The following is a 26118-nucleotide window of genomic DNA, read 5'->3' as shown; positions in this document are numbered from 1 at the left end:
TATAATCATGTACATGGTAACTGTTATTATCCACATTTGCTAGATGTAAAAACTAAGGCTGTGAAAGAAAAAATAACTTGTATGAGGACACAAGTCATATCTAGGATTTAACCCAGTTCTAAACAGTTCCAAAGGCCAAGGTCTTACCCACTGTGATATTCTGTCTACAAATTTTAGTTTCAGTTGCAAACTTAACCTAACCTTCAGCATATGATTGCCATTTGCTATTGATGCATATTCCTTTTGATGTGCTTCTTTGAAAAGCAACCACTAAAGGCCATGGGCCCTGGAGTCTAGAGCATGGCCTGGCAATTAATGACAACTAGGCATAGCCAGGCACAGTAGCTCACATCTGTAATCCCAGCACTTTGGGAAGCCAAGGTGGGAGGAACGCTTGAGGCCAGGAGTTTGAGACCAGCCTGGGCAACACAGTGTGACCCCCATCTCTACAAAAAAAATTAAAAAATAGCCAGGTGTGGTGGTACATACCTGTAGTCCCAACTACTCGGGGAGGCTGAGACAGGAAGATCCCTTCAGCCCAGGAAGTCAAGGCTGCAGTGAGCCATGATCACTCCACTGCACTGCACTCCAGCACCTAGGCACTGACCTTAGCACCATTAACAATTTAGTAACTGCACCGTCATATCACAAAGAAACTGAGAACTAAACTGGTAAAGTGGGTCTTGTGAAGACTTTAAAAACATAAGTAGATGTAAACATTTAAAGGTAAATTAGCGGAAGAAGAATAAAAGTTAAGCAAAAATTAAGTAGTGACGTAAATTAAACTAAATTGATTTAGTAAAATAAAAGTGAATAATTAAATTTAAGTAAAAATCAAATATTTAGCAATCACAGCAGAATCGCAACTAGTTCTCTAGATCTGCATCAAAATCTCCATTTATGAAAACAACTTCTGTAATTACACCTCTCTGGGTCTATATAATTTCTCCACAACACAAATTATCTCCAGAAATAAAATCCATGCAAGCAATTCTCAAGTTTATACACTGGACTTTTAAATAACCTACACATTTATGAATTGTTACATTAAGATACTTAAATTGCTATCTTTGCCAAATTAGGACATTTCTTCATCAGCTGATGACAGGACATTCTGAGCTTCTACAGGGTGGCATTGCCTGCCAGCAGATCATTTTTACCTCAGCCACCATTTTTGTCTGTACTTTAGTGTTTATATAATTATGTGAATACTTTAGCACATCTTCCCCCTTTTTTTAATGAGTAGAAAACAGGAAATGAAAGTGATGACACTTAAGAAGTATAGGGCTCAAAGGGAATACAAAGTGAGAAATCATAAGGTAGCACACAAGAGGCAAATCTTTTGCCTCAATTGATATATTAGACTTAAAGTTCTCTACTGTTTTCAGTTGTGAAGGTAAAGAACATTAAAAACTCACGCTGGGCATGGTGGCTCACGCCTGTAATCCCAACACTTTGGGAGGCTGAGATGGGTGGATCGCTTGAGGTCAAGAGTTCAAGACCAGCCTGGCCAACATGGCAAAACCCCGTCTCTACCAAAAAAAATAATAATAATGCAAAAGTTAGCTGGGCATGGTGGTGCATGCCTGTAGTCCCAGCTACCGGGGAGGCCAAGGCATGAGAATCACTTGAACCTGGGAGCCGGAGGTTGCAGTGAGTCGAAATCATGCCACTGCACTCCAGCCTAGGTGACAGAGTGAGACTGTCTCAAAACACATACACACACACACACACACACACAAAATTTCTGAAAAATATCCTCAAAGGTTGCATCTCAAAAACAAAGTGAAATTCGAGATTATACAATGTTTTTCAGCTCTCTAGAACAGAAAGCAGATCTAGGAATCCATGAAGGCACAAAAGCAGGAGAACCACCTGGGATTCTTGGCACCTCTGTTCAAAGAATGTTAGGGACTCATTTATGCAATGTCAGGCTTGATGAACTAAAACAACTCTAACACCTTTGCTTGTAGATGTATTTTTATGATCCACCATGACAAACATGCACCGACCATGTGGTTATAGTGTGACCCCAGGAGAACATTAATAATTCACATATTTGCTCCCGACATTTTTCCTAATATAAAAAGAACCAGCTCTGCAAACTAAGAAGGCTAGGGTAAGAGAGAATCTTAAAAACTGCTGTGACTATAAAGATATCAAGGGTAAAACTGATTATCCAAAATTAAGTAAAAAAGAGGCTTTAATTAAAGCTTATTAGCTTAATATGCTTACTTCTAAACAATTTATATAAGCAGAGAGTAAGGAACTCAGAATTGCATTTGGATCCACAATCTCTGCACTTGAAGCCCTCCCTTCTGCTCCCCTACCCTCCACTTTTTCACCACAGGCTAAACTCTTTGAATGCAAAATAGCATTTAATCTATACAACAACCATATAAAGTAAGTATTATTGTTACTCCTACTTTACAGATAAAATAGAGTTTGGAGACATTAAGTAATATGTCCAAAATCTAGTTAGTAAATGGTAAAGAAGGTATTTGAACCTGGATCTGTCTGACTGTGAAGCCCATGCTCTTAACCGCTATCTTTAATATCTGACAGACCATCATGGTAAACAATGGGTGTAACAAGTGTACCACCTTCCTGAGGATTTTGGAAAGGTTAGAGGTAGAGGAACAAGAATTATCCTGCCTAGATGCCAATAGCATTCCACCCTCACTGAAAAATATTGATTTAAAGTATTCTTATTCTGCATAGCTCCAGATATAAAAATTAAAAATATTTTGCCTACTTTAAGCTTTTTCATAATTTATGTTTCATTAATTCGCACTGCTTTTCTCATCAACTTTGCCTGAAAAGTAATGTTTTACACCTTTCTACAAAGATAAATTATATCAATTCTCTAAATATTGTCAGGATTCTGTTCAAATTCAAAAAAATTAAAATGGGCCAGGCTCGGTGGCTCACACCTGTAATCCCAACACTTTCAGAGGCCAAGGTAGGAGGACTGCTTGAGCCCAGGAGTTCAAGACCAGCCTGGGCAACATAGTGAGACCCCACCTCTACAAAAATTAAAAAATTAGCTGGGTGTGGCAGCATGTGTCTATGGCCCAGCTACTTAGGGAGCTGAGGTGGAAGGATCACTTAAGCCCAGGAGATCAAGGCTGCAGTGAGCCATGATCATGCCATTGCACTCCAGTCTGGACAACAGAGTGAGACCCTGTCTCGACTGAAAAAAAAAAATTAGCCAGGTATGGTGGTGCACATTTGTGGTCCCAGCTACTCAGGAGGCTGAGGTGGGAGGATTACCTGAGCTGGGGAGGTTGAGGCTGCAGGGACCTATGATCATGCCAACCTGGGTGACAGAGACCCTGTCTCTAAAAACATAAAATAAAATAAAGGAGCCCTATACATAGGTATAGATAAGACTTTTTTTTTTTTTTTTTTGAGACAGAGTTTCGCTCTTGTTGGCCAGGCTGGAGTGCAATGGTATGATCTTGGCTCACTGCAACCTCCATCTCCCAGGTTCAAGCGACTCTCATGCCCTAGCCTCCCGAGTAGCTGGGATTTTAGGCATGTACCACCACACCCGGCTAATTTTTTGTATTTTTAGTAGAGAAAGGATTTCACTATGTTAGACAGGCTGATCTCGAACTCCTGACCTCAGGTAATCAAACTGCCTTGCCCTCCCAAAGTAAACAGACTTTTTTTAAGAATAAGTTTCAGGAGCAAAAAGGGGCAGAGGGAGGCACTGGAAAACAGGAGTATGAGGAAACTTTATTGGGTGATGAATATGTTCACTCTTGATTTTAGTAAAGGTTCACAGGTCTATAGATATGTCAAAACTTAATAAACTGTACACTTTAAATATATGCAGTTTATTGTATGCCAATTATACATCAATACAACAATTTAAAAAAAAATAAATTTCTGAGGCCTGAAAAGCAAAACAATAGTATAAGAATACTGTCTCCAAACAGTACCAGAAAAAGATTTGAGATACTACATAATACAATAAAAGATTTGAGGATATAACCAAGCAATTGATTCACAATTCCCTTTAGAAAAATGGCACAGGATTGCAGAAATTAGGTGGCAAAAATACTAATATGCCCAAATTGAGAACACAGGAATCTGCTTTGCCTAGAGCCCCTTTCACTAATTCAGTTCAATAGCATGTGCTGAGGCAGGGCTGGAAGAGAAACCACAGTCATACCAGACAGACACCCAATCCCAGAGGTCATAAAATGACCATCCCATTGGGCATCACTGACATGTTTGGTTTGGTCCTCACTGTTGGAAAAATAGTCTTTTTTAATTAGTTGCCAACATCTAAAAATCCAGAGGTCTCTCCACCCAAATCTGAATGTTTAACCTTTCTCAAAATATCAAAAGATCTGGTAACACTTGGACTCCTGTTTCCAGCCTAGCAACAGGCCAGGCACTCTGGTCAGCCACAGATTTCCAGACTCAGTCTTCCTATTGTTCTGTCCCTGGAAGCTTGACCCATTCATTGTAATGTTTCAATACTATCTCAGTGCTCATCATTGCAGTGGGTGTAACTCCCACTCCAAAAGGTAAGGAATTTTCCTACCTAAGCAACCAGTGGCAGCCAACCGAAGGCTAGACTTAGGCATCCCTTTTTAGAGAAAGGTCAATAATAGAAACAAATCCTGAAAACTGGTTCTTGGGGCATTAGTTTACAACTTCAGTGGAGAAGCTTCTGACAGATAGAATTTCCCTACTGAAGATCCTTCTCAGCCCCAGCCTCCTCACCCTTCAAACACAGATGCATACACAGTCCCAGCTCCTTCCCTAGCCTTCCCCTCCCACATTCTACCAGGTAATGGAATGGTAACAGGAATTTTTATCATCTTGCCTCCAGCTTAAGATAAAGAAAAATTTCTTAAAAAAAAAAAAAAAATCTGGTGAAAAGGCAAAGTCCCCAAGGAATAATCACACAAATTATTACAGGTCAAAAGGGGTCAGAAACCTACACTCATTTAATGAATAAACAACCAATATTTTATTTAATCATTTTATAACAAAAGCATTAATATTAAATCAGGTTCAAGGTAAGATTTCTTATCATCAACACTTAACATTTTTCTGGTCAATGCATACAATAATAGAACTATCACAAAGAAGTCAATTTAAAAAACAATAAAAAATAAACCTCTTAGTTTGCAGATGACCTCATTCCTAGAAGACCCAAGAGAAACCACTGAAAAGCCATGAAAACAAATAAGGAAATTCAATAAGGTGACTGAATGGTTACAAAATTAATACACAAAATTACAGTTGTTTCATCTCAGCAATAATCATGGAAAAAATAAGATGAATAAAAATTGAAACAGGCTGGGATCGGTGGCTCACGCTTGTGATCCCAGCACTTTGGGAGGCCGAGGCGGGCGGATCACGAGGTCAGGAGATCGAGACCACGGTGAAACCCCGTCTCTACTAAAAATATTTTAAAAAATTAGCCGGGCGTGGTGGCGGGCGCCTGTAGTCCCAGCTACTCGGAAAGGCTGAAGTGGGAGAATGGCTGAACCCGGGAGGCGGAGCTTGCAGTGAGCTGAGATCGTGCCACTGCACTCCAGCCTGGGCGACAGAGCAAGACTCGTCTCAAAAAAAAAAAAAAAAATTGAAACATAATAGCAAACAAAACTATAAAATATACCCAAGAACAAAACCAACGAAAGGTGCTAGCACAGTCACATCATCCTGGAGAGGGAGATTTCCTCAGGGCTGATCAACTGTCTAATCACTACTTAGAAAGTGGGACTGGACTCTACCACAAAAGATTGACTCTCCCTCTGAACTATGCATAAGCCACCCTGTCAAAGTTCAGCCTACACATGACCCAAGAGGAAATCATGGCTTGTTTCCCTAGTGACACTCTGGACCTGATCAAAACCTACGCCTCCCAGGCCCAGTTCTGAATCACAGGAAATCCAACCCAAACTGTTCATTCCTCAGAGTGTATACAAGAAACATATCCAACCAGCAGAGAATCAGGATTCATCACTTTTCAGGAACCGGGTAAAATGTTAAGTAGAGAAAATTTACCTATTCTCTAAGGAAGGGATTTCAAGGAACTCTTTAAAAAGTTTTTGACAGAGGCCAAGTGTGGTGGCTCATGCTTGTAATCCCAGCTCTTTGGGAGGCTGAGGCAGGGTGGCTTGAGGTCAGGAGTTCGAGACCAGCCTGGCCAACATGGCCAAACCTTGTCTCTACTAAAAATACAAAAATTAGCCAGGCATGGTGATGGACACCTAAAATCCCAGCTACTACTTGGGAGGCTGAGGCATGAGAATTGCTTGAACCAGGAGGCAGAGACTGCAGTGAGCCAAGATTGTGCCACTGCACTCCAGCCTGGGTGACAAAGCGAGACTCTGTCTCAAAACAAAAGAAAACAAAACAAAACAAAAAAAGTTTTTGACAGAGAACTAACTCTAAGTAGGAAATAAGGACATAAGCCTTTTACATTATTATTACTGAATCGAACCAAAAGAAAAAAATACTTTGGGCCAGGCGTGGTGGTTCACACCTGTAATCCCAGCACTTTGGGAGGTGGAGGCGGGCAGATCACTTGAGGTCAGGAGTTCAAGACCAGCCAGGTCAACATGCTGAAACCCCATCTCTACTCAAAATACAAAAATTAGCCAGGTACAGTGGCGTGTGCCTATAGTCCCAGCTACTCGGGAGGCTGAGGCACGAGAATCGCTTGAACCCAGGAGGTGGAGATTGCAGTGAGCCGAGATTGCGCCACTGTACTCCAGAACAGAACAAGAATCCATTTCAAAAAGACAAAAAAAATTTGGGCTGGGCATGGTGGCTCAAGCCTATAATCCCAGGACTTTGGGAGGCTGAGGCGGGTGGATCACTTGAGGCCAGGAGTTCGAGACCACCCTGGCCAACATGGCAAAACCCCATCTCTACTAAAAATACAAAAAATTTAGCCAGGTGTGGTGGTGCACATCTGTAGTCCCAGCTACTAGGGAGGCTGAGGCACAAGAATCACTTGAACCCCTAAGGCAGAGGTTGCAGTGAGCCAAGATCATGCCACTGCACTCCAGCCTGGGGGACAGAGTGAGACTGCCTCAAAAAAGAAAAAATATTTTGAAATATGTTTATATTAATAGGGAATTCCCAATTAATACAGTCCTCAATATTTCAGAATTTGTGATTGTTTATGGTTTGGTTTCAAGATTATCTTTCTACTCTCTAGACGAAAGTAGTTTCCTAAGAATATTAACTTAGGATTGATGATTTGAAGCACCACAGAAACATCTGTTTACATTCAGATAATTAATATGCTAATTTTTATCTATTAAATTAAGCAGGTTACGTAAGGACTTTTCAAAATAATACTTCATTAGCCTGATAATAATGAATATATATAGTTGAAGTAAGAAAATGGACATCTGTTGTAAGACATCCTTCAATTTAAGACTTTTACTAAATCAAACCAGTTTTCATACCTTAATTTCAATTATGGAGGTTTTACCTGTCAACAAACCAAAACAAAACAAAACAAAAAATTCTCTTTTGAGATAGAAAACAAACATTTCCATTCTTACCTTTGATGGTCTCCATTCCCAACTATCACCTATCTGTTGTGAATGTTTAATGAATTCTGCACAATAACGTTGGAATGTTTTTTCTCCAATGAACTCATCTTCTTCCATGTTAAATGATAACTGCAATATAAAAACTCAGTATTAGCATCAACTTTAGAATTATGTTGAAAGGAATTCTGCTAATTGATTTATTTCTGTCAATAAACCAAAATTTGGGATGTAGAATGGCCTCAAGGCCACTAAAAAATGGTTTTGGCCAGGTGTGGTGGCTCACACCTGTAATCCCAGCAATTTGGGAGGCCAAAGCAGGAGGACAGCTCGAACCCAGGACTTCGAGACCAGCCTGGTCAACACAGCAAGACTCTGTCTACATACAAACTAAAAAACAGTTAGCCAGACATAGTGGTGTGCACCTGTTGTCTCATCTACTCAGGAGGCTGAGGCAGGAGGATCACTTGAGACCAAGAGTTCAAGACTGCAGTTAGCTACAACCATGCCACTCTACTCCAGCCTGGGCGACAGAGACCCCCATCTCAAAAAAAATAAAAAAGTGTTTTTGTTTTTTCTATCTTTCTCACCTATCCTCATTTTTTTGTTGTTGTTTTGTTGTTGTTGTTGTTGTTATTGTTGTTTTTGAGATGAAGACTCGCTCTGTCATCCAGGCTGGAGTGCAATGGCATGATCCCGGCTCACTGCAACCTTCACCTCCCAGGTTCAAGTGATTGTCCCACCTCAGCCTCTCGAGGAGCTGGGATTACAGTTGCATGCCACCACGCTGGCTAATTTTTGTATTCTTAGTAAAGACAGAGTTTCACCATGTTGGCAGGCTGGTCCTAAACTCCTGACCTCAAGCGATCCACCAGCCTCAGCTTCCCAGAGTGCTGAGATTACAGGCATGAGCCACAGGGCCCAGCTTGTTTTTGTTTTTACATTCCTGTTTCTATATCTTTGGTGCTTAGCATAGTAAACACTCTAGATGCCTTTGTTCAATTGAATTAAAATCATATAAACTGCAAGGATTTTAAAACCCTGTTTGGCTCCAAGGCCAATGATCTGTCTATACTAGATAATTCCTAAACCAGTGTCATTTCTGACTATTCAAATTTAGTATAATCTATGTAAGAGTTTGTTCATTCATCCAACAAATACATAGTGAATATCTATTAAGTAGCAGGCACCGTGCATAAGTAAAGGTTAGGTATACAAAAATGAAAAAATATATAGTCCTTGCCTTGTAAGAGCTCATATTCTAACAAAGGGAGATAAAAAACACAAATAATTACAGTAGAAACTCTCTTATCCAACCTCCATCTAACCAACTTGCCAGATTAATCGACACTGACTCATGTCTACAGCATGCTGATCATGAAGCGCCTCTGCTCCCATCAGTTAACTGTGTGTTCACAAACCTTATTCTCCTATCATAAATATATACTGTAATTAAATGTTAAACAAACCAAAACATAAAAGTAAAAAAGAGAGCCGGGCGTGGTGGCTCACCCAGCACTTTGGGAGGCTGAGGCAGGCGGATTACGAGGTCAGGAGATCTAGACCATCCTGGCTAACACCGTGAAACCCCGTCTCTACTAAAAATACAAAAAATTAGCCAGGCGTGGCCAGGCGCGGTGGCTCAAGCCTGTAATCCAGCACTTTGGGAGGCCGAGGCAGGCGGATCACAAGGTCAGGAGATCGAGACCAACCTGGCTAACACGGTGAAACCCCGTCTCTACTAAAAAATACAAAAAATTAGCCAAGTGTGGTGGTGGGCGCCTGTAGTCCCAGCTACTCGAGAGGCTGAGGCAGGAGAATGGCGGGAACCCGGTAGGCGGAGCTTGCAGTGAGCCGAGACTGCGCCACTGCACTCTAGCCTGGGAGACAGAGCGACACTCCGTCTCAAAAAAAATAGTAAAAAAGACAACTGTTATTTCCATAACCAAATGCCTTAGAAAGACTCAATAAAAGTGAGTCTCTCTAAGAAAAATAAACTGCTGTTGAACTAGGTATGGACAATACAACTGAAAAGATTGGTGAGGGACAGGGGAGAGAAAAGATTCCAAGCTTTCTGCCTTTAGGTGGTGGTGCAATTGAGTAAGACAGAGGTCTCTGAAGGAAGAGCAGGTTTGGGAAGAGAGATGGGTTTACTTTGGCCATATTGAGCTTGAATTTGAAATGCCCGTGAAATATCCAAGTAAAGGGGTCTAGCAGGCATTCTGAGGTGTGCCTTGAACTCAGAAGGAAAGAGAAATCTGGGCTGGAAATACCTATTCTATATCAACATTACATAGATGGTAACAGAACCCATTTCATCAATCAGAGGGAATGCAAAACTAGACTAGCAAGAAAAGACTGATATGGTGTAGCCAGAGGAAATTTTTCCAACTGTATGATGATCCTGACATATACTGAAAGATACTAAATCAAAGAAGAATTAACTTTCATTCATAAAGAACACTAATATACTTAGTCATATTTTTAAAACTCCAACAAACTCTTACTTAGTAACAAAACTGAACAAAGTAGCCTAAGCCCTCCAGTTACTTGAGGTTTACTGAAGTATTGAAAATATTTAAACATAAAATTTCATTCAATAGCCATAGTTTATCTAATTAACAGCACTGTGCTACAAGCAAGATGACTGAACATCAAAACACTAATTGATATTTGGTTGAATACTTTTAAAATTATCTAAAGACTAGGCTTTGCTGAAGGGTGCTACATACAATAATACAAACACTTATAGCTTGATTACAAAATTAGGAAGTATAGTATATTAAAAAGATATCCATCTCAACTCGATTCATCATAATGTACCATAATGAAATATCATGGAATAATTATTATTTTTTTGCTCAAGCAAGAATATTTCAACTCAAAAATGTAAATATAATTCAATCAACATTTTTATACGTAGTTTTCAAGTTATAATACTTTCTGGTCCTCTACCAAATTCATAAACTAGTAGAGGCAGAAATTTGAATCTCAGAACTTCCTATAATGAGATGGATGAAAACATGGCTAAAAATGGAAATAACCACAACTGTGGCTTATTAAGCAATAATGGCAAGAATAATCCTTATTTTGCAAATGAAAAAATCTTAGATATGTGAACCGCCTATGTTTCCAGACTTATCTTAAACTAAATTCAGACTACAGGTGACAACAGTCACTCAAGTGAACTCTCAGTAAAAAGATGAATTTCAATTCTCATCTCATCCTAAACAATGAATCTCTCATTTCTAGTTGTAAGTAGGTTAGAAATGAGTCAGCGCTCCTCATGTCATAAAGTATAAGTTGTTTTGTTTTGTTTTGTTTTTTGGAGACGGAATCGCCCAGGCAGTGGCATGATCTCAGTTCACTGCAACCTCCGCCTCTCGAGTTCAAGCGATTCTCCTGACTCAGCCTCCCAAGTAGCTGGGACTACAGGCACACACCACCACACCAGGCTGAATTTTTGTATTTTTGTAGAGATGCGGTTTCACTGTGTTGCCCAGGCTGGTTTCGAACTCCTGAGCTCAGGCAATCCACCCACCTCGGCCTCCCAAAGTACTAGGATTATAGGTGTGAGCCACCATGCCTGGCATAAGCTGTTAATACATCCATTTTGCTTGAGTCTTACTCTGGCTGAAGAGTTGTGTTGTTTTGTTTTGTAACATTCAATCAAAACCTTTTTCTAACTGCTTTAGCAGAGACTAAAGATTGGAAAAATAGAATAATTTTCTCTGCCAAGTGAGGGTAGTCTTTCCAAACTATAAGTTAGCCCTTAGACTAGAAACATAGAATAAGCTTATTCTGCTGCTGTTCAAATATATCTTTCCAGAACAGCAGCCTTAGCGAATTCTAACACTGTATATAATCATTGTTTAAATGATCCTTTTTAATTGAAAACAATTTTTTCACTACCACTCTCCATATTGTTTAATGTGATTTTTAATCTAATGTGTGTGGAACTAATTCTTTGTTATTGTTTTAGTTGGAGACGTTGATTTGATGAATCTATAAATCAATGTATATCAAAGTCATAATAGGACTAAAACACTGTAAGAAATATAACTAAATTTCCCGGAACTTAAGATCATTTACAAAAACGTGATTACCACAGAACATGCTATGCATACATTTAAACATTAAAAATCATTTTTGACTAATAAAGTAGGCAATTTCCTGAATATTTGTCCCTCCTAGCAACAATTCCACATTATTTATAACTCTAAGTGTAGGCTCTTTTTTAAAAAACATGCAGTATCAGCTAGGAGAGTTAAACATCAACCCACTACTTTTATGGCAATTTGGCTTGAATTGATTTAGATTAATTTAATCACTTACCTAGCAAGGTCCTTAGGCAGTGGTCCTCAAATTTTAGACAGCAAGGAAGCACCCACAGTGCAAATTCAAATGCAGAATCCTAGGCCTTGGCCAGAAAAATAACCTGATTCTGAAGACCCAAAATAATTACTTTTAATTAGCACCTGGGATACTTTCAAAGGGAATCATGCTAAAAGATTAGCATGATCCCTAGACAAAAGATGAATCATTTTGACAGGGCTGGTAAAAGACCTGGATTTCAAGACATTTGGCAGCCTGGGTGGGACACAGAAGGCACGGCCCTGGGCGATCCAATAAAATAGCACAGAGACACATCAGAAGAGAAGTCGGATCAGTCCTGCCAACAGATGACTAGCAGGGCTCAATTCTCCCTCCTTGCCTTCCCATTGGAATACATATTCCAAATCAAAGTTTAAATGAGAGGCAACACTGTACCTGGCCTGGAAATGAGGAATCTCTGTTGGTAGCTGAGGCTTGCTCTGACCTCTCTATCACTAGGTCAGGGGGAAGAGAGTCATTTCACTCTCTCCCATTCCCTTCAGAGAAACAGATCCTGAGTTGCCCCACCCCTCCTGGTTTCTAGCCCCACTGGTAATTCTCTTTCAAGGCAGTTCTCTCCCAGTAGTGCAGTGTGCATGGCCAGATGTGGAAGGTAAAGCTCTGAGGTGCACTGAGTATTGTGCAGCGAGCGACAGGTAGCTGCAGGAACAGAATGAGCTCTCAGAATAGTACAGTCTCACCACTAACACCCCAAAAAACTAAAAAAAAAAAAAAACTATAAATTATTTCAAATCACACAAAAACACTCCTCTCATTATAGTTACAGGACCGAAAGATTCAACACTAGGAAAGGAAGACCTCTCCTAAGTAAAGAAAATGATCTATCCTTCATAAATTTGGTTGTACCCATTCATCTGCTTTCCAAGCTAGCGTAAAGAGGAAGATTCCTCCAGCTTTTAAGTGTAGTGAGAGAGACGAAGGAACGCTTGGTCACTCTGACCAGTCAACATGCCCCTCTTTTGTCAAGGTAAGTAAACCAAAAACATTAATAACAACACAAGACCTTTAAGAAGCTCTTGCATAAGAAAAGAGGGGAACTACCATAAACAGGAAGAGGGAAAGCTTGCTCCTGTAATGGACTTACACTAGGAATATGGAAATCAAACTGAGGAATTATCTACTCTATGTTCCCAATTTTAAAAAGACAAAGAGAAAGGGAAAGACCTCTAAAAGCAAGAGATGAGGAAGGAAAAACAGCTGAGATTAAAAAGGAAACTGGATAAGAAAAAACTGGAAGGAAATTCAAACATGTAACAGTAGATATATAAATTCTACATTCAAGGCAACAGAGAGACGTATAGAAGCTGGAAAAAAATCACATTCGTGTTTCAGTGTATAAGCACATAAGATCCTCTCCAAACACACAAAAGAAAAAAGACCATGATGAAAACAATGCATATTGTTTGATGGAAGGACAAAGAACACAGGTACAACCTACAAATAACTGGAATTTCTGAACTACAATCATAAGCAAATGTACAACTGAAAAACTGTTCTAAGATGGAAAAAAAAAGATTTAAAATATTTACCTATAAATTGAAATAATTCACCATGTTTCTAAAAAAAAACAAAGCTGCTGGAAAGAAACTTATGCCTAAACATAGCCTACAGGAATATCTTAATTTAAAGACTAGAAAGAAAAAGATGCAGGCCAAAAAAAAAAAAAAGGTTTACCTACAATTAACAAAAATCAGGGTAGCCTCTGCCATCTTCACCCACTGCAACGAATGCCAGATGATAGAGCAATGTCTGCAATGTCTGGGGATTTGATTTACGCTTTGTATCTTAGCATCTATAACAGATAGGCAAACAGTAAACATTTTTTTTTTTTTTGAGACAGAGTCTCGCTCTGTCGCCCAGGCTGGAGTGCAGTGGTGCTATCTCGGCTCACTGCAAGCTTCACCTCCCAGGTTCACGCCATTCTCCTGCCTCAGCCTCCCGAGTAGCTGGGACTACAAGGGCCCGAACCAGGCCCGGCTAATTTTTTGTACTTTTTAGTAGAGATGGGGTTTCACCCTGTTAGCCAGGATGGTCTTGATCTCCTGACCTCGTGATCTGCCCATCTCGGCCTCCCAAAGTGCTGGGATTACAGGTGTGAGCCACCGCGCCCAGCCAGTAAACTTTTTTTTGTAAGTTGTAAATGAATAAAAGAAAAATTCGGACCAGGCACAGTGGCTCATGCCTGTAATCCCAGCACTTTGGGAGGCTGAGACAGGAGAATCACCTGAGGTCAGGAGTTCAAGACCAGCCTGGCTAACGTGGTGAAATCCCCTCTACTAAAAATACAAAAATTAGCCAGGTGCAGTGGTGTGCACCTGTAGTCCCAGCTACTCCAGAGGCTGAGGCAGGAGAATCGCTTAAACCCAGGAGGCGAAGGTTGCAGTGAGCTAAGATTGCGCCACTGCACTCCAGCCTGGGTGACAAAGTGAGACTCCATCTTAAAAAAAAAAGAAAAATTCAAAAATTTGAATGGACTTATTCTATATATCTCTTCTCATTTATAGTACCTTTCTTCAACTTTCAGGCCTATTCACTTCTTGAACCTTTTCTTACACAAACTGATGTATACTTTGCAAGGCCGAGGTAGGAGGATCACTTGAGGCTAGGAATTCAAGGTTGCAGTGAGCTATGACCGTGACACTGCCCTTTAGCCTGGAAGACAGCAAGATCCTGTCTCTAAAACAAACAAACAACTACAACAACAACAAAAAACCACTGATCTATATGACACCCAATCTTTCTGATACCAGTATCATTACTTTTATTGAAAGATAATTTTTTAATAAAACTCTGCTAGGACATAAGAAAAACTGTTCCACCACTGATGACAATTTGAGCTGATCCACAGCTCAAACTCTCTTGCTGTCTTTGAACAGTGGGTAGTAGTACTAGTACAACAAACTCTAGTCAGCACATATGCCAAGTATCCCAGAATTAGGAAATAAGGAGATAATGAGGTATCCTTGGCCAAAAGTATCCAAAAAATAAGAAGAGACAGAAAGGAGCAGTGGCTCATGCCTGTAATCCCAGCATTTTGGGAGGCCAAGGTGGATCATCTGAGGTCAGGAGTTTGAGACCAGCCTGACCAACATGGTGAAACCTCATCTCTACTAAAAATACAAAAAATTGGCTGGGCGTGATGGCGGGCACATGTAATCCCAGCTACTTGGGAGGCTGAGGCAGGAGAATCGCTTGAACCTGGGAGGCAGAGGTTGCAATGAGCTGAGATCGTGCCATTGCACTCCAGCTTGGGCGACAGAGCAAGACTCCGCCTCAAAAAAAAAAAAAAAACGACCAACACAATATCAGAAGCTACAGAATCAATGCCAGTCTGAATACAGATGACAGAGCAAAGTATCTTTAAAACATACTATCAAGTGCCATATTTTTATTTTGGAAAATAAAAAAAGGAAATGGTTGGACATTTTTGTAATGAAAGGCACATTCCCTTTAAATTTTTCTTCTTGCAAAAGTCTTTGTTCAGAGATGAGACTAATGTGCCTTCTATTTCCACAAGTTTTTCATTCGTTCACTCAGTACCTACAATACCCTAGTGCTTGCTGTGAGTGTCCTCCCAGAAAAGAATGTCAAACTTCCTGGCAAAACTGGGGAAGACTCCAAAACTTGGAGTTCTGAACACATGAATTCAATTCTTGAAGAAATGAATTTGAAATTTGAGTAAGGGCCAACCAGGTGGAGACAAAGTCACTCCAAAAAGATGGAGGAGCTCCTGCAAAGACAGGGTCTGAAAAGAATGCAAGGTTTAAAAATAAAACAAACGGCAGTGGATGGAGCATAGCTCAGGTGAAGAAGAGTATGGGCAAATAAGGTCTAATGGTTCCCAACTTTATGGGGAACCCACTCTTCAAGGGGCTGCTTGGAAATAAATAGGATCATATTGGATTGTCAAAAAGAAGTTAAGAGTTTGCCATTGCCATTTAGTGCCGAGGGACCAGGTAAAATAAACATCCTACAATGTGCAGGACAATCCCACACAGTGAAGAGTTGTCTGTAAAAATGCCAGTAGAGCTCCCTTTGAGAAATACTGGGAAGTAGGTAAGGAATTAACAAAGTCTAGAGAATTTAACTCTAGGGACTCAGCATATCCTTTAAAATCTGCGATCACAATCTCCATTTCACTCACTAAATATTTACTAAGTACTAAAAGATAAACTAAGGCACAATAAAATTTTAAAGAATTTATCTGAGGTCAGGCACAGTAATCCTAGCACTTTGGGAGGACAAGGCAGGTGGATTGCCTGAGCTCAGGAATTCAAGACCAGTCTGGGCAAATGGTGAGATCCCGCCTCTACAAAAAATACAAAAATTAGCCTGGCATAGTGGTACATGCCCGGAGTCCCAGCTACTTGGGAGGCTAAGGTGGGAGGATAGCTTGAGCCCAGGAAATCGAGGCTGCAGTGAGCCATAATTGCACTACTGCCCTCCAGCCTGGGCGACACAAGATACTGTCTCAAAAAAACAAAAACAAGAAAATGTTTATTTAAGCAGACAATGATTAACCCATTTATGCCGGAGGCTGCACGTTTTTTTTTTGTGAAAAATCAGACCTTGGCGATGACCTTGAGCAGGATATAAATAACTCCCACAAGCTTAGCATTCCAATAATGGAACACTAGGCATATTAATGAATTGGTCAGCTCCAGAATGCTCCAGAATGCAAGCAATATGGGGCTGCACCAAAGGGACACAGTTACAAGGCTTCTGAAAAGTGAACAGCAGAAGCAAGGCCAAGAAAATCTGTGACTGGTAAAAACTTAGATCATTCCAGTAAAAGTCAGTGGTTAGAGGTTAGTTGATGGTTTCTGATTGGTTAAGCTAAAGTTTCATTTTCCTAGAATATGACCATTTATACTGAGTTGGGTGTAAGTTTGTTTATGTAGGAACCCAGGGCACTGGAGCTTCCTCAGGCAATGGCCTCCCAATTAATTATTTTAACACAGGAAGCTGTTTTTGCTGGGCAATAAATATGTTTCCTTCTTTCCTTTGACCATCATGAAGCTTGGAACTTTGTGGCCTACCTTTAATAACTGCACAACATTCACAGTATATTTTCAGTATAACTCACCCTAATCACATCTTTCTATTCAAGCTTCGTATTTTTATGATCTTGATTTCTCTTTATTTTGTATGTTGTTATATATTATATAGTTTATAAGCTACCTCAAATACTTTTGGAACAAAATTGAGTTTAAATTTAAAACTCTAAGCTACAAAAGTACAATGAAAAAACAGAAAAGAAAAAGAAAACTAGATAGTAAGATGGGAAGAAAAAAATATTACACTGAGCCCCTAGATCATCCTGAGAGGTTTGAGACTTTTTTGAGAGAGGGGTCTCTATGTCACCCAGGTTGGAGGGCAGTGGTACCATCTCAGCTGACTGCAACCTCCACCTCCCAGGCTCAAGCAATCCTCCCACCTCAGCCTCTTGAGTAGCGGGGACCACATGTGTGCACCACCATGCACAGCTAATTTTTTGTATTTTTTGTAGAGACGGTTTTGCAATGTTGCCAAGGCTGGTCTCGAACTCCTCAGCTCAGGCAATTTGCCTGCCTCAGCCTCCCAAAGTGCTGAGATCACAGGCATGAACCATTGCACCCAGCCTTGGTTTAAGAGACTTTCAAAAAGAAGTATAATACAGTCTTTGCCTTCAATAGTTTGTAATCAAATTTTTTTTTATTTTTCAGAATACACATTCTTCTCAAAGTAATCAAATTTTTAGGTAAAGATTCACATTGAAAAGAACATCAGAGAATAATGGATAATAAAAAACAGTGATAAATTGTACAACCACTGTTTAAAGAATTAGTATGGATTAAAATAATTAAAATCGCATATATTACTATGTATTAAGAACTGGTAATAAATCCTCAGAGCAACTTTTTGAGGTAAATTACTAGGATTTTCTTTATTTTATAGATAAGGAAATTGAGACAGACAGGGTAACATGTCCAAGGTAACACAGCTGTTAAGTGTAGTAATTTGACCTAAGGAAGTCTGGAACCAGAGCCTGTGCCTTACGGGAGTTAGATTTCAGTTAATCCTTGAATTATAGGAGGACATAGAAAGAAAGAAATAGAAGGGATGGGGCAGTGGCAGTGAACCTTGGAACAGATTGAAATGAGGTAGACCAGTAAAGAACCTGAATGGAGAGTATAGATTGAGGGATATTGAGAATCTGGGGACAGGGTGCAGGAAGTTTACAGTCTTAAAACTCAAAGGAAGCTTGGAGACGTAGCTCTCGCCTTTAGTCTTCACTACTCAGGAGGCTGAGGCAGGAGGGCTGCTTGAGCCAGGAGTCAAGGCTGTGTAGTGCCTTCTAATTGTGCCTCTAAATAGCCACTGCACTCCAGCCTGGGCAACTTAGAGACCCCACTTCTTAAAAAACCAAAAAAAGAAACCAAAAAACCCAAAGGAGATTCCATTTAAAACAACTGGCAATAGGAAACCATTGTAGGTTCTTAAGCTCAGAAGAGATGATAAAAAGGTTTTCTCGGAAAGATGTTACATGACAGTGATATGAAATAACCCTAGCTTCAAAGCTAAATTCCTATTACTAAGCCCTCTTCCTGGATCCTATAAACCTATGTGATCGGGTAAGCACATTAGAGAAGTCTTGTCTCTGCAGTTTTCAGCAACCATTCCCTAATTAAGATTCCTTCAGGTACAGCTTATTCTCCTATTTTCCATTCCCCAACTTTCTAATTGCTTTGTTATACTCAGGCTGCTTGTCCCCTGAAAACATTTGTTTTCAATAGATAATCACCAAATGATCTCCGTGGCTTTTTTTTTTCTTAAGTTTCCCTGATTATATTTACGATTCAAACACAACCTCCTGGGTCCCAAACACACTTCCAGGTTTCAAAGATAATAATCAAATCAAGCCCATCTTAAGAAATCTTCTGTAAGCTTTACTCTCCTTGTTTTTCCTAAAGGGCTGCTTTACCTTTCTCAGAAATGTATTAGGCATCAGGAACTACTATCGACATATATAGTTTGTCACAAAACATTATACATAACTTGAATGGCCCACCATGTAGCAAAATCTCAGTTAACCTTATCCTAAATAAAACAGGAGACAGCGGAAATAATCTTTTAACACTCCACATTCAAATGTATGCAGTTTAGAACTACTATTTCCACTAATTTCTTCAATTTAAAATATCAATAACAAGTTTTAAACTCTGCAATTTGCAAGACTTTAATTTTAATTTCTCAATACTCAGGTTTTATTTTTTGGTCAAGGTTCTGTAACATTTCCTCTGGTCACTGTTTAACCCTTCGGAAGCAATGAGAAAGGATTCTACTTGGAGTCCTGAGATGTATTTGAGTACAACACAGGGCCTATGTCCTCCCATCCTGAGAAGCATAAACTTGTTTTTGCCACTAAAGAATAGAGACCATTGTCCAATAATAAAAGTTATAAATATGACTCAAAATGAACCTGTGACAAAGATTTATTAAACTCACAATGGAGCGAGCTGAATGGCTTAGCGTGCTCAAAAGCATTTCACGAACTGAGCATAAACACTGAAGAAAGGATGGTAAGTTTGATAGGTTAGACAGAAAAATGGTTACTATTGGCCGGGCGCGGTGGCTGACGCCTGTAATCCCAGCACTTTGGGAGGCCGAGGCAGGCGGATCATAAGATCAGGAGTTCGGGACCAGCCTGGCCAGTATGGAGAAACCCCGTCTCTACTAAACTTACAAAAATTAGCTGAGCACGGTGGCGGGCACCTGTAGTCCCAGCAACTCGGGAGGCTGAGGCAGGAGAATTGCTTGAACCCGAGAGGCAGAGGTTGCAATGAGCCGAGATCGTGCCACTGCACTCCAGCCTGGTCGACAGAGCAAGACTCTGTCTCAAAAAAAAGAAAAGAAAAATGGTTAATATCCTACAAGGCAATAAAACTACAACCTTTAGGAGTACTGTATTTTTTTCTCTCCCACTCAGAAATAATTTGCATTTCCATTAATGAAAAAGATGTTAACTACAAAGCTTAGGCCCTAATCAATATCATCATGCCAAACAAAATATAGTGCCCTAGACATCTAAATCATCTTCAGGTGGGCCTGTTAAACAGGCTCCATTTTGACTCTGAAAAAAACATGTTGTCCTTTTGCCTTATTTCCAATTACTTTTGTAATTTTTTACCACCACTAAAAGTTTCTATAAATCAGTCAACTATTCCTTTATCATTCTCCGGCCCTCCCCGCCAATTCTTGATTTTATAGGTTTTTTGGGAGGTTTAAAAAAAAAAAAACCTGTTGGCTCTAAATATCAAGTTATTCCTCCTGATACTTTATCTGAAACTTCAAATTAAGTTGGACTCAGCCACTGGAAGCCCCAGTAATTTAATACTCTGTTTCAACCAAAGATTTGCTATCAGTGTATGTGGATTTTAAACACAAAGTAGTTACTATCCACTTCGAGGGTGCTTTGGGTACTGGGCCAGGAGCGCTGGTGACGCCGTGTGCGCCACGGGGACCCGGGGGAGTGTCCTCGCCCTTCCCCGCTCGCGGCGGCCAGCACAGGCCTGCAGTTCACCGGCGGGGACCCGCTTCCCCGGCCTTTTGTTCAGGACTGGGCTGTTTCCCGCCTACCCGCGCGAGCCCTTCCTCCCTTCCTAGGAGTGGGGCGAGGACCGTGTGGGAAGCAGAGCCGGGAGGAGGCAACCGGCAAGGGCTGTGGGGAATACTCACCCCGGTCCGCTCGGCCCCTGACCCCGCAGCCCAGCCCGGCGAGGGCGGGGCGACGGGGCCAGGGGGAGGAGAGCCGGGGAGAGGGACCCAGCGCCCTTCGAGGCCACTGCCGCGCCGGTGACCCTACGGAGCTGAATGATGGGACTGCGCGGGCCTCGAGGGCGGAGGAAGAGCCGAGCCAGAGCGCCCCGAGGCCAACCAGACGTGGTCGTGGCCTCCTTCAGTCAGGTCCGCCAGCGGCCGAGTCGGAGCGTGCGCATTGCGCCGTCCCGCGCCGTGGGGGCCGCCTAGCGCAGGCCGGTGACGTGATCGGCCGCGCGCTCTGGGCAGGGGCGGGGCTGGGACCCAGCCCGGGACTGGGAGCGGGTGGAGAGGAGGGAAGCGAGCCCTCCCCGCCGCCTGCGACCACCCCCGCCAAGGCCCCGCCCCTCGCTTGGCGGGCAGCTCTCACCCCCCAACCCCCACCTCCAATCCAACGCAGGCGGTGCCCTCCGCGGAGCACAAAGGCCGCTCGTTGATGGGGGGAGCGGGTTACTAGCATCCCCCAAGAGGTTGGAGAGCCATGCCAGCATGCTTACGCTACAAAAAGTCCTGTAAACACCACAATTAAGCACAAGCACGGCTACCCCTTGAAAACTTACGGATGGAGGGAGAAGTTAGGAATTCGAATATTGACAATAGTACCATCTGTGGCACATATCCCAGAGGAGAAAGAAAAAAAAAAAACCTAGCAGCAAAATTAAATTGGGGCGAAACGATGGGGATAAAGACTAGAAAAAATGTAGGAGTAACAGGGGTAATCGAACTGAAATACCAGACATCTGAAAGAAAACTAGCATCTGCTCCTTCTAACAACAGAGTTAAATTTGTTGGAAATGAAAGGAGAAAATGCAGGCGAAGAAGTGAAAGGAAAACCTGCTTCGAACTACATGACATGGTTTTTTGATCTTGTACTCCAGCTGTGTAAGATGTCACCATTGGAGGAAACTAGGTGATAGGTACACTGGACTCTAGGTGCTGTAGTATTTTTGCAATTTCCTGTGTCTATAATTATTTCCAAATAATAAGTTTTTAAAAGGAGAGAATACTGATCCGTGGCGACCAGGGCGAAGGGCTGGAGGAAGGGGTTGACTAAAAAGGAGCTTGAGAGCTTCTATACCGTGATTGTGTTGGTGACTAAACCACTGTTTGACAGAACCCATAAGAGGTATAAATTTTGCTGCATGTGAAATAGTTTAAAACTCAAAATGATGCGACTAATAAAAATGAACTTATACTAACATTTTTTAGCAACTATGGATATAAATTAATTGGTAGCTGCCAACTTAGATTATCCATTTAATTTTTTTAAAAGCACAGGCAGTGTGTTCTGAATGAGAGCTTAAGTAAACCAGGTGTCTCCATCAACTTTAAGTATTTACCTTAACAACGTATTTCACAGACGAAAACAAGAATGCCGCTGGGCACAGTGGCTCACGCCTGTAATCCCAGCACTTTGGGAGCCCGAGGTAGGAGGATCACTTTAGCCCAGGAGTTCGAGACCAGCTATGGTGCAACACAGTGAGACCTCATCTCTACAAAAATAAGAATAAATTTTTTCAAAAAGAATGCATTGCTTTACATTGTACTCAATATTTTAGAAACAGTGCACAAACCACCATGTTAATTTAAAAAAAATTCTTTTTGCACTGGAGGTGTTTTAAAGTTTCATGATTCACATGCCAAAAACAAAGAAACTAAAAGAAATAACTCAGTTAACCTCCATGTACTTCCTCTCATCATATCCCTCATGGCAAAGAATGATATTGACCTGTTTATGTGTTTACCCTACAACACTATAAACTGATTTAAGGCTACAGTCTGTCATCATAGCATCTCAAGGTTCAAGCAGAGCTCCTGTAGCTCTCCTCTCTGATGGCTGAGGTTCACTGAAAAATCTACTCACAAAGGACAGAGTAATTGGAGGAAAAGCATGCAAGTTTATTTAGCATATATACATGAGAACCTTCAGAATGAAGACCCATAGATACAGGAGAAATTTTTTTTTTTTTTTTTTTTTTTTGAGACGGAGTCTCGCTCTGTCGCCCAGGCTGGAGTGCAGTGGCGCAATCTCAGCTCACTGCAAGCTCCGCCTCCCGGGTTCACGCCATTCTCCTGCCTCAGCCTCTCCGAGTAGCTGGGACTACAGGCGCCCGCCACTACGCCCGGCTAATTTTTTTGTATTTTTAGTAGAGACGGGGTTTCACCGTGGTCTCGATCTCCTGACCTCGTGATCCGCCCGCCTCGGCCTCCCAAAGTGCTGGGATTACAAGCGTGAGCCACCGCGCCCGGCAGATACAGGGGAAATTGTAATGTCCATTTGTACATCCAACAAAGTATGGACAGCCATGTAGAAATATGATTGGACAAAAGGGTATGCTCTAATGCTAATAGCCTGAGTGGGGAAACCCAACAAGGCCTGTCTGTCTAGATTCTCCTTGGCCTCTCTGAGTATGCGTTCCTGCCTTCCGGGTGTGGGGCGGGACCCTCTCTGCAATGAGGGTCTTAGGACCTACAGTCAAAAAAAGGTAGATCAGATAATTTCTTTATGGCCAGTTTTTACAAAGAAAGGCGGGAGAAAATTAAAGTAATATTTCCAGGATTTATGGCTGGCTTTGGGAAAAGAGGTTGTAGTTTCTATGGCCTACCTAGTTTCTATGGCTAGCCTCAGGGGAGAATGGGACCAAGAGACAGGAAGGCAGGAGAAGGTCAGAGAAAAACTTTTGCTTCTGAGGCTGCTTCTGAGAGTTTCATTGTGGGGTATTATTTTCTAGTCCCAATATTCCTAACTAGTAGTAAGTATTCTTTGAATAAAACAAGGAATTGATCACAAAAAGAGAGGGAGTTAAAATTTATTGAATGCCTATTATAGTCCAGAAGCTTTATATGTACATAGTTAATCTCATAACTTCATGACATACCCATTTTATAATGATATCTTAATTATTAAATCTTTTTAATACTTACTTTATTAGATTTCTCTGTTTCATTTGGACATGTTGCTCACTTCTAAAAAGTCGCTTCCTTTCACTTACGTAAAACCCGGTCCCCTGATTCTCCTTCCAGCTCTGTGGCCATTCTTTTTTTTTAAAGACAAAGTCTCCCGCTCTTTCACCCAGGCTGGAATGCAATGGCCTGGTCATAACTTACCGTAACCTGGAATTCCTGGCCTCAAGCAATCCTCCCGCCTCAGCCTCCCAAAGCGCTGGGATTACAGATGGGATTACAGATGCGGCCATTCTTTTTTCTCATTGTTTTAGGCTTTTGTTTGTCCGTTATACTTTAATGCTCATGTTTCACACAGAGCCTTCTAAAAGGTGAAACTTCAGCTTTTTTGTTTTCTGTTTTAGTTTTCTGATACTCATGTAAATTGTTTTAATTCAAAATAGGGTTATACAAACTGCATTACATTCAAAGTCATTTTCCTTTAACCAATAAACACTTTTATTACCAAAAATTACAAAGCAGTATAAATGTGTCTTTCAAGATATAATTACAGGATTTATTTTAAAATAATAATTCATAATATCCTTTCGATAGTATGGTCCTATAAAAGGACACAAATTTAAAGTCCCATGGTAAATGTCTTATTTTCTCAATTTTGTCAGTTCTTATTACTTGCATGCATATATCCTTTCTGCTCATATCCCATAGGTCACACCTATATTCAAGTAAGGAAGAAAATGTAGCATCTAGCCATGGGCTCGGTCAAACCTTGACAGGGTGGGATTGTTTTATTATTAAAAGAAAGAAGAGAAGAATAGATACTAGGGAACAAAAGTTATCTCTACTGCAGCTTATAGTAGGCAGATCTCTTCCACCACCCTCCAGGAGGTCCTTAGGAAAATATAAATTATATAAAAGAGTTAGAGGAGGTAATCTGATTGGATGGCAGAGATAAGAAACTTGTCTTGAAGCTGTGTGTGCATAGCACTTACTTAAAAGTGTGAGAGAAAAAAACACTAGTAGGCAAAACTATAGAGACAGTAAAAGATCAGTAGTTGCAAGAGTTTGGGGGAAGGGAGGCAAAGAGGGAAGAGATGAATACGTGGAGAATAGGGCATTTTTTAGGACAGTGAAACTATGATATATGATACTGAAATAGTGGATATATGACATTATGCATTTGTCAGAACTCATATTGCAAAGACAAGGAACAAGGCTAGATAGAATCTGATAACCCAGAAGGATATGCTATAGACAGGCAGTTTTTCTACATCCCCAAAAGTAAAGGAACATAGGGCCCTCTCAACCAATTCCAATGGGGGTAAAAAAGCACCTGGATAATAGACCACTGCCAGAACGATCCTTGCAGAACACTGGGTTCCCCTGATAAATTTAAAATACAGTGTATAGTTCCCAACTATCCTCAAATGCTTGAAAGATTAAAAAGTCCAACCATGAATGTTAAAAATGTAGACAAAGCAGGTCGGGCGTGGTGGCTCACACCTGTAATCCCAGCACTTTTGGAGGCCCAGGCAGGTGGATCACTTGAGGTCAGGAGTTCGAGACCAGTCTGGCCAATATGGTGAAACCCCCATCTCTACTAAAAATACAAAAATTATTTGGGCGTGGTGGTGCATGCCTATAATCCCAGCTACTCGGGAGGCTGAGACATGAGAATTGCTTAAACCTGGGGGTGGGGGCAGACAGTGGGATAAGGGTGGGGGCAGAGGTTGCAGTGAGCCAAGATGGCACCACTGCACTCCAGCCTGGGCAACAAAGCAAGACTCCGTCTCCAAAAAAAAAAAAAATGGAGACAAAGCAAATACCAAAATTCACTACATAAAATACTCCAACTTATTCCAACTCTTACTCAGATTGCTCAAATTGGATCATTTCCAGAAATGTCTTCTAACCTTCATAGTACAAACTAGACTCTCAAGAATAAGATCCTAAAAACTCAACCACAGGTAGAAGCTATAATCCCATTACTATCCTTTTTTTTTTTTTTTTTTTTTTTTTGAGATGGAGTCTTGCTCTGTCGCCCAGGCTGGGGTGCAGTGGCATGATCTCGGCTCACTGCAACCTTCTTCGCCTCCCGGGTTCAAGCAATTCTTTGGCCTCAGCCTCCTGAGTAGCTGGGATTACAGGCGCGTGCCACCACGCCTGGCTAATTTTTGTATTTTTAGTAGAGACAGGGCTTCACCATGTCAGTCAGGCTGGTCTTGAACTCCTGACCTCATGATCTGCCTGCCTCGGCCTCCCACAGTGCTGGGATTACAGGCTTGAGCCACTGCGCCAGCCTCATTGCCATGCATTCTTAGCTATAGGACATCACTGCTGCAATTCTACATTATCTTTATCCTTTGCTAATATCAAAACCTTTACAAATAATTTTCAGTAACCTTGGGACTTTAAATGTTTTTTATTTTATTTTATTTTATTTTATTATTTATTTTTCTGACATAGAGTCTCACTCTGTCGCCCA

General features: G+C 41.1%; 1 protein-coding gene across 5 annotated transcripts in view; it reads right to left on the bottom strand.

Moving 5' to 3' along the window:
• Positions 1-26118, bottom strand: part of ATG10 (autophagy related 10) — a 416286-nt gene that overhangs the window by 281966 nt on the left and 108202 nt on the right. For 3 of the 5 annotated variants that reach the window (XM_030800857.1, XM_030800841.1, XM_030800833.1), the window contains exons 1-2: positions 20649-20907; positions 7548-7667 (exon numbers count right to left, since the gene is read on the bottom strand). In XM_030800857.1, coding sequence (XP_030656717.1) covers positions 7548-7655 — 108 coding nt within the window. In that variant the 5' untranslated portion in view covers positions 7656-7667; positions 20649-20907. Of the gene's footprint in view, positions 1-7547; positions 7668-19656; positions 19691-20648; positions 20908-26118 lie in introns of those variants that run through there. The other 2 variants (XM_003261671.3, XM_030800849.1) reach the window with 2 other exon arrangements.

This window comes from Nomascus leucogenys, chromosome 2, assembly GCF_006542625.1.
Source record: "Nomascus leucogenys isolate Asia chromosome 2, Asia_NLE_v1, whole genome shotgun sequence".
Taxonomy (NCBI): domain Eukaryota; kingdom Metazoa; phylum Chordata; class Mammalia; order Primates; family Hylobatidae; genus Nomascus; species Nomascus leucogenys.
The sequence above is the reverse complement of the archived record's forward strand: the minus strand, read 5'-3'. Positions and strand labels throughout refer to the sequence as shown.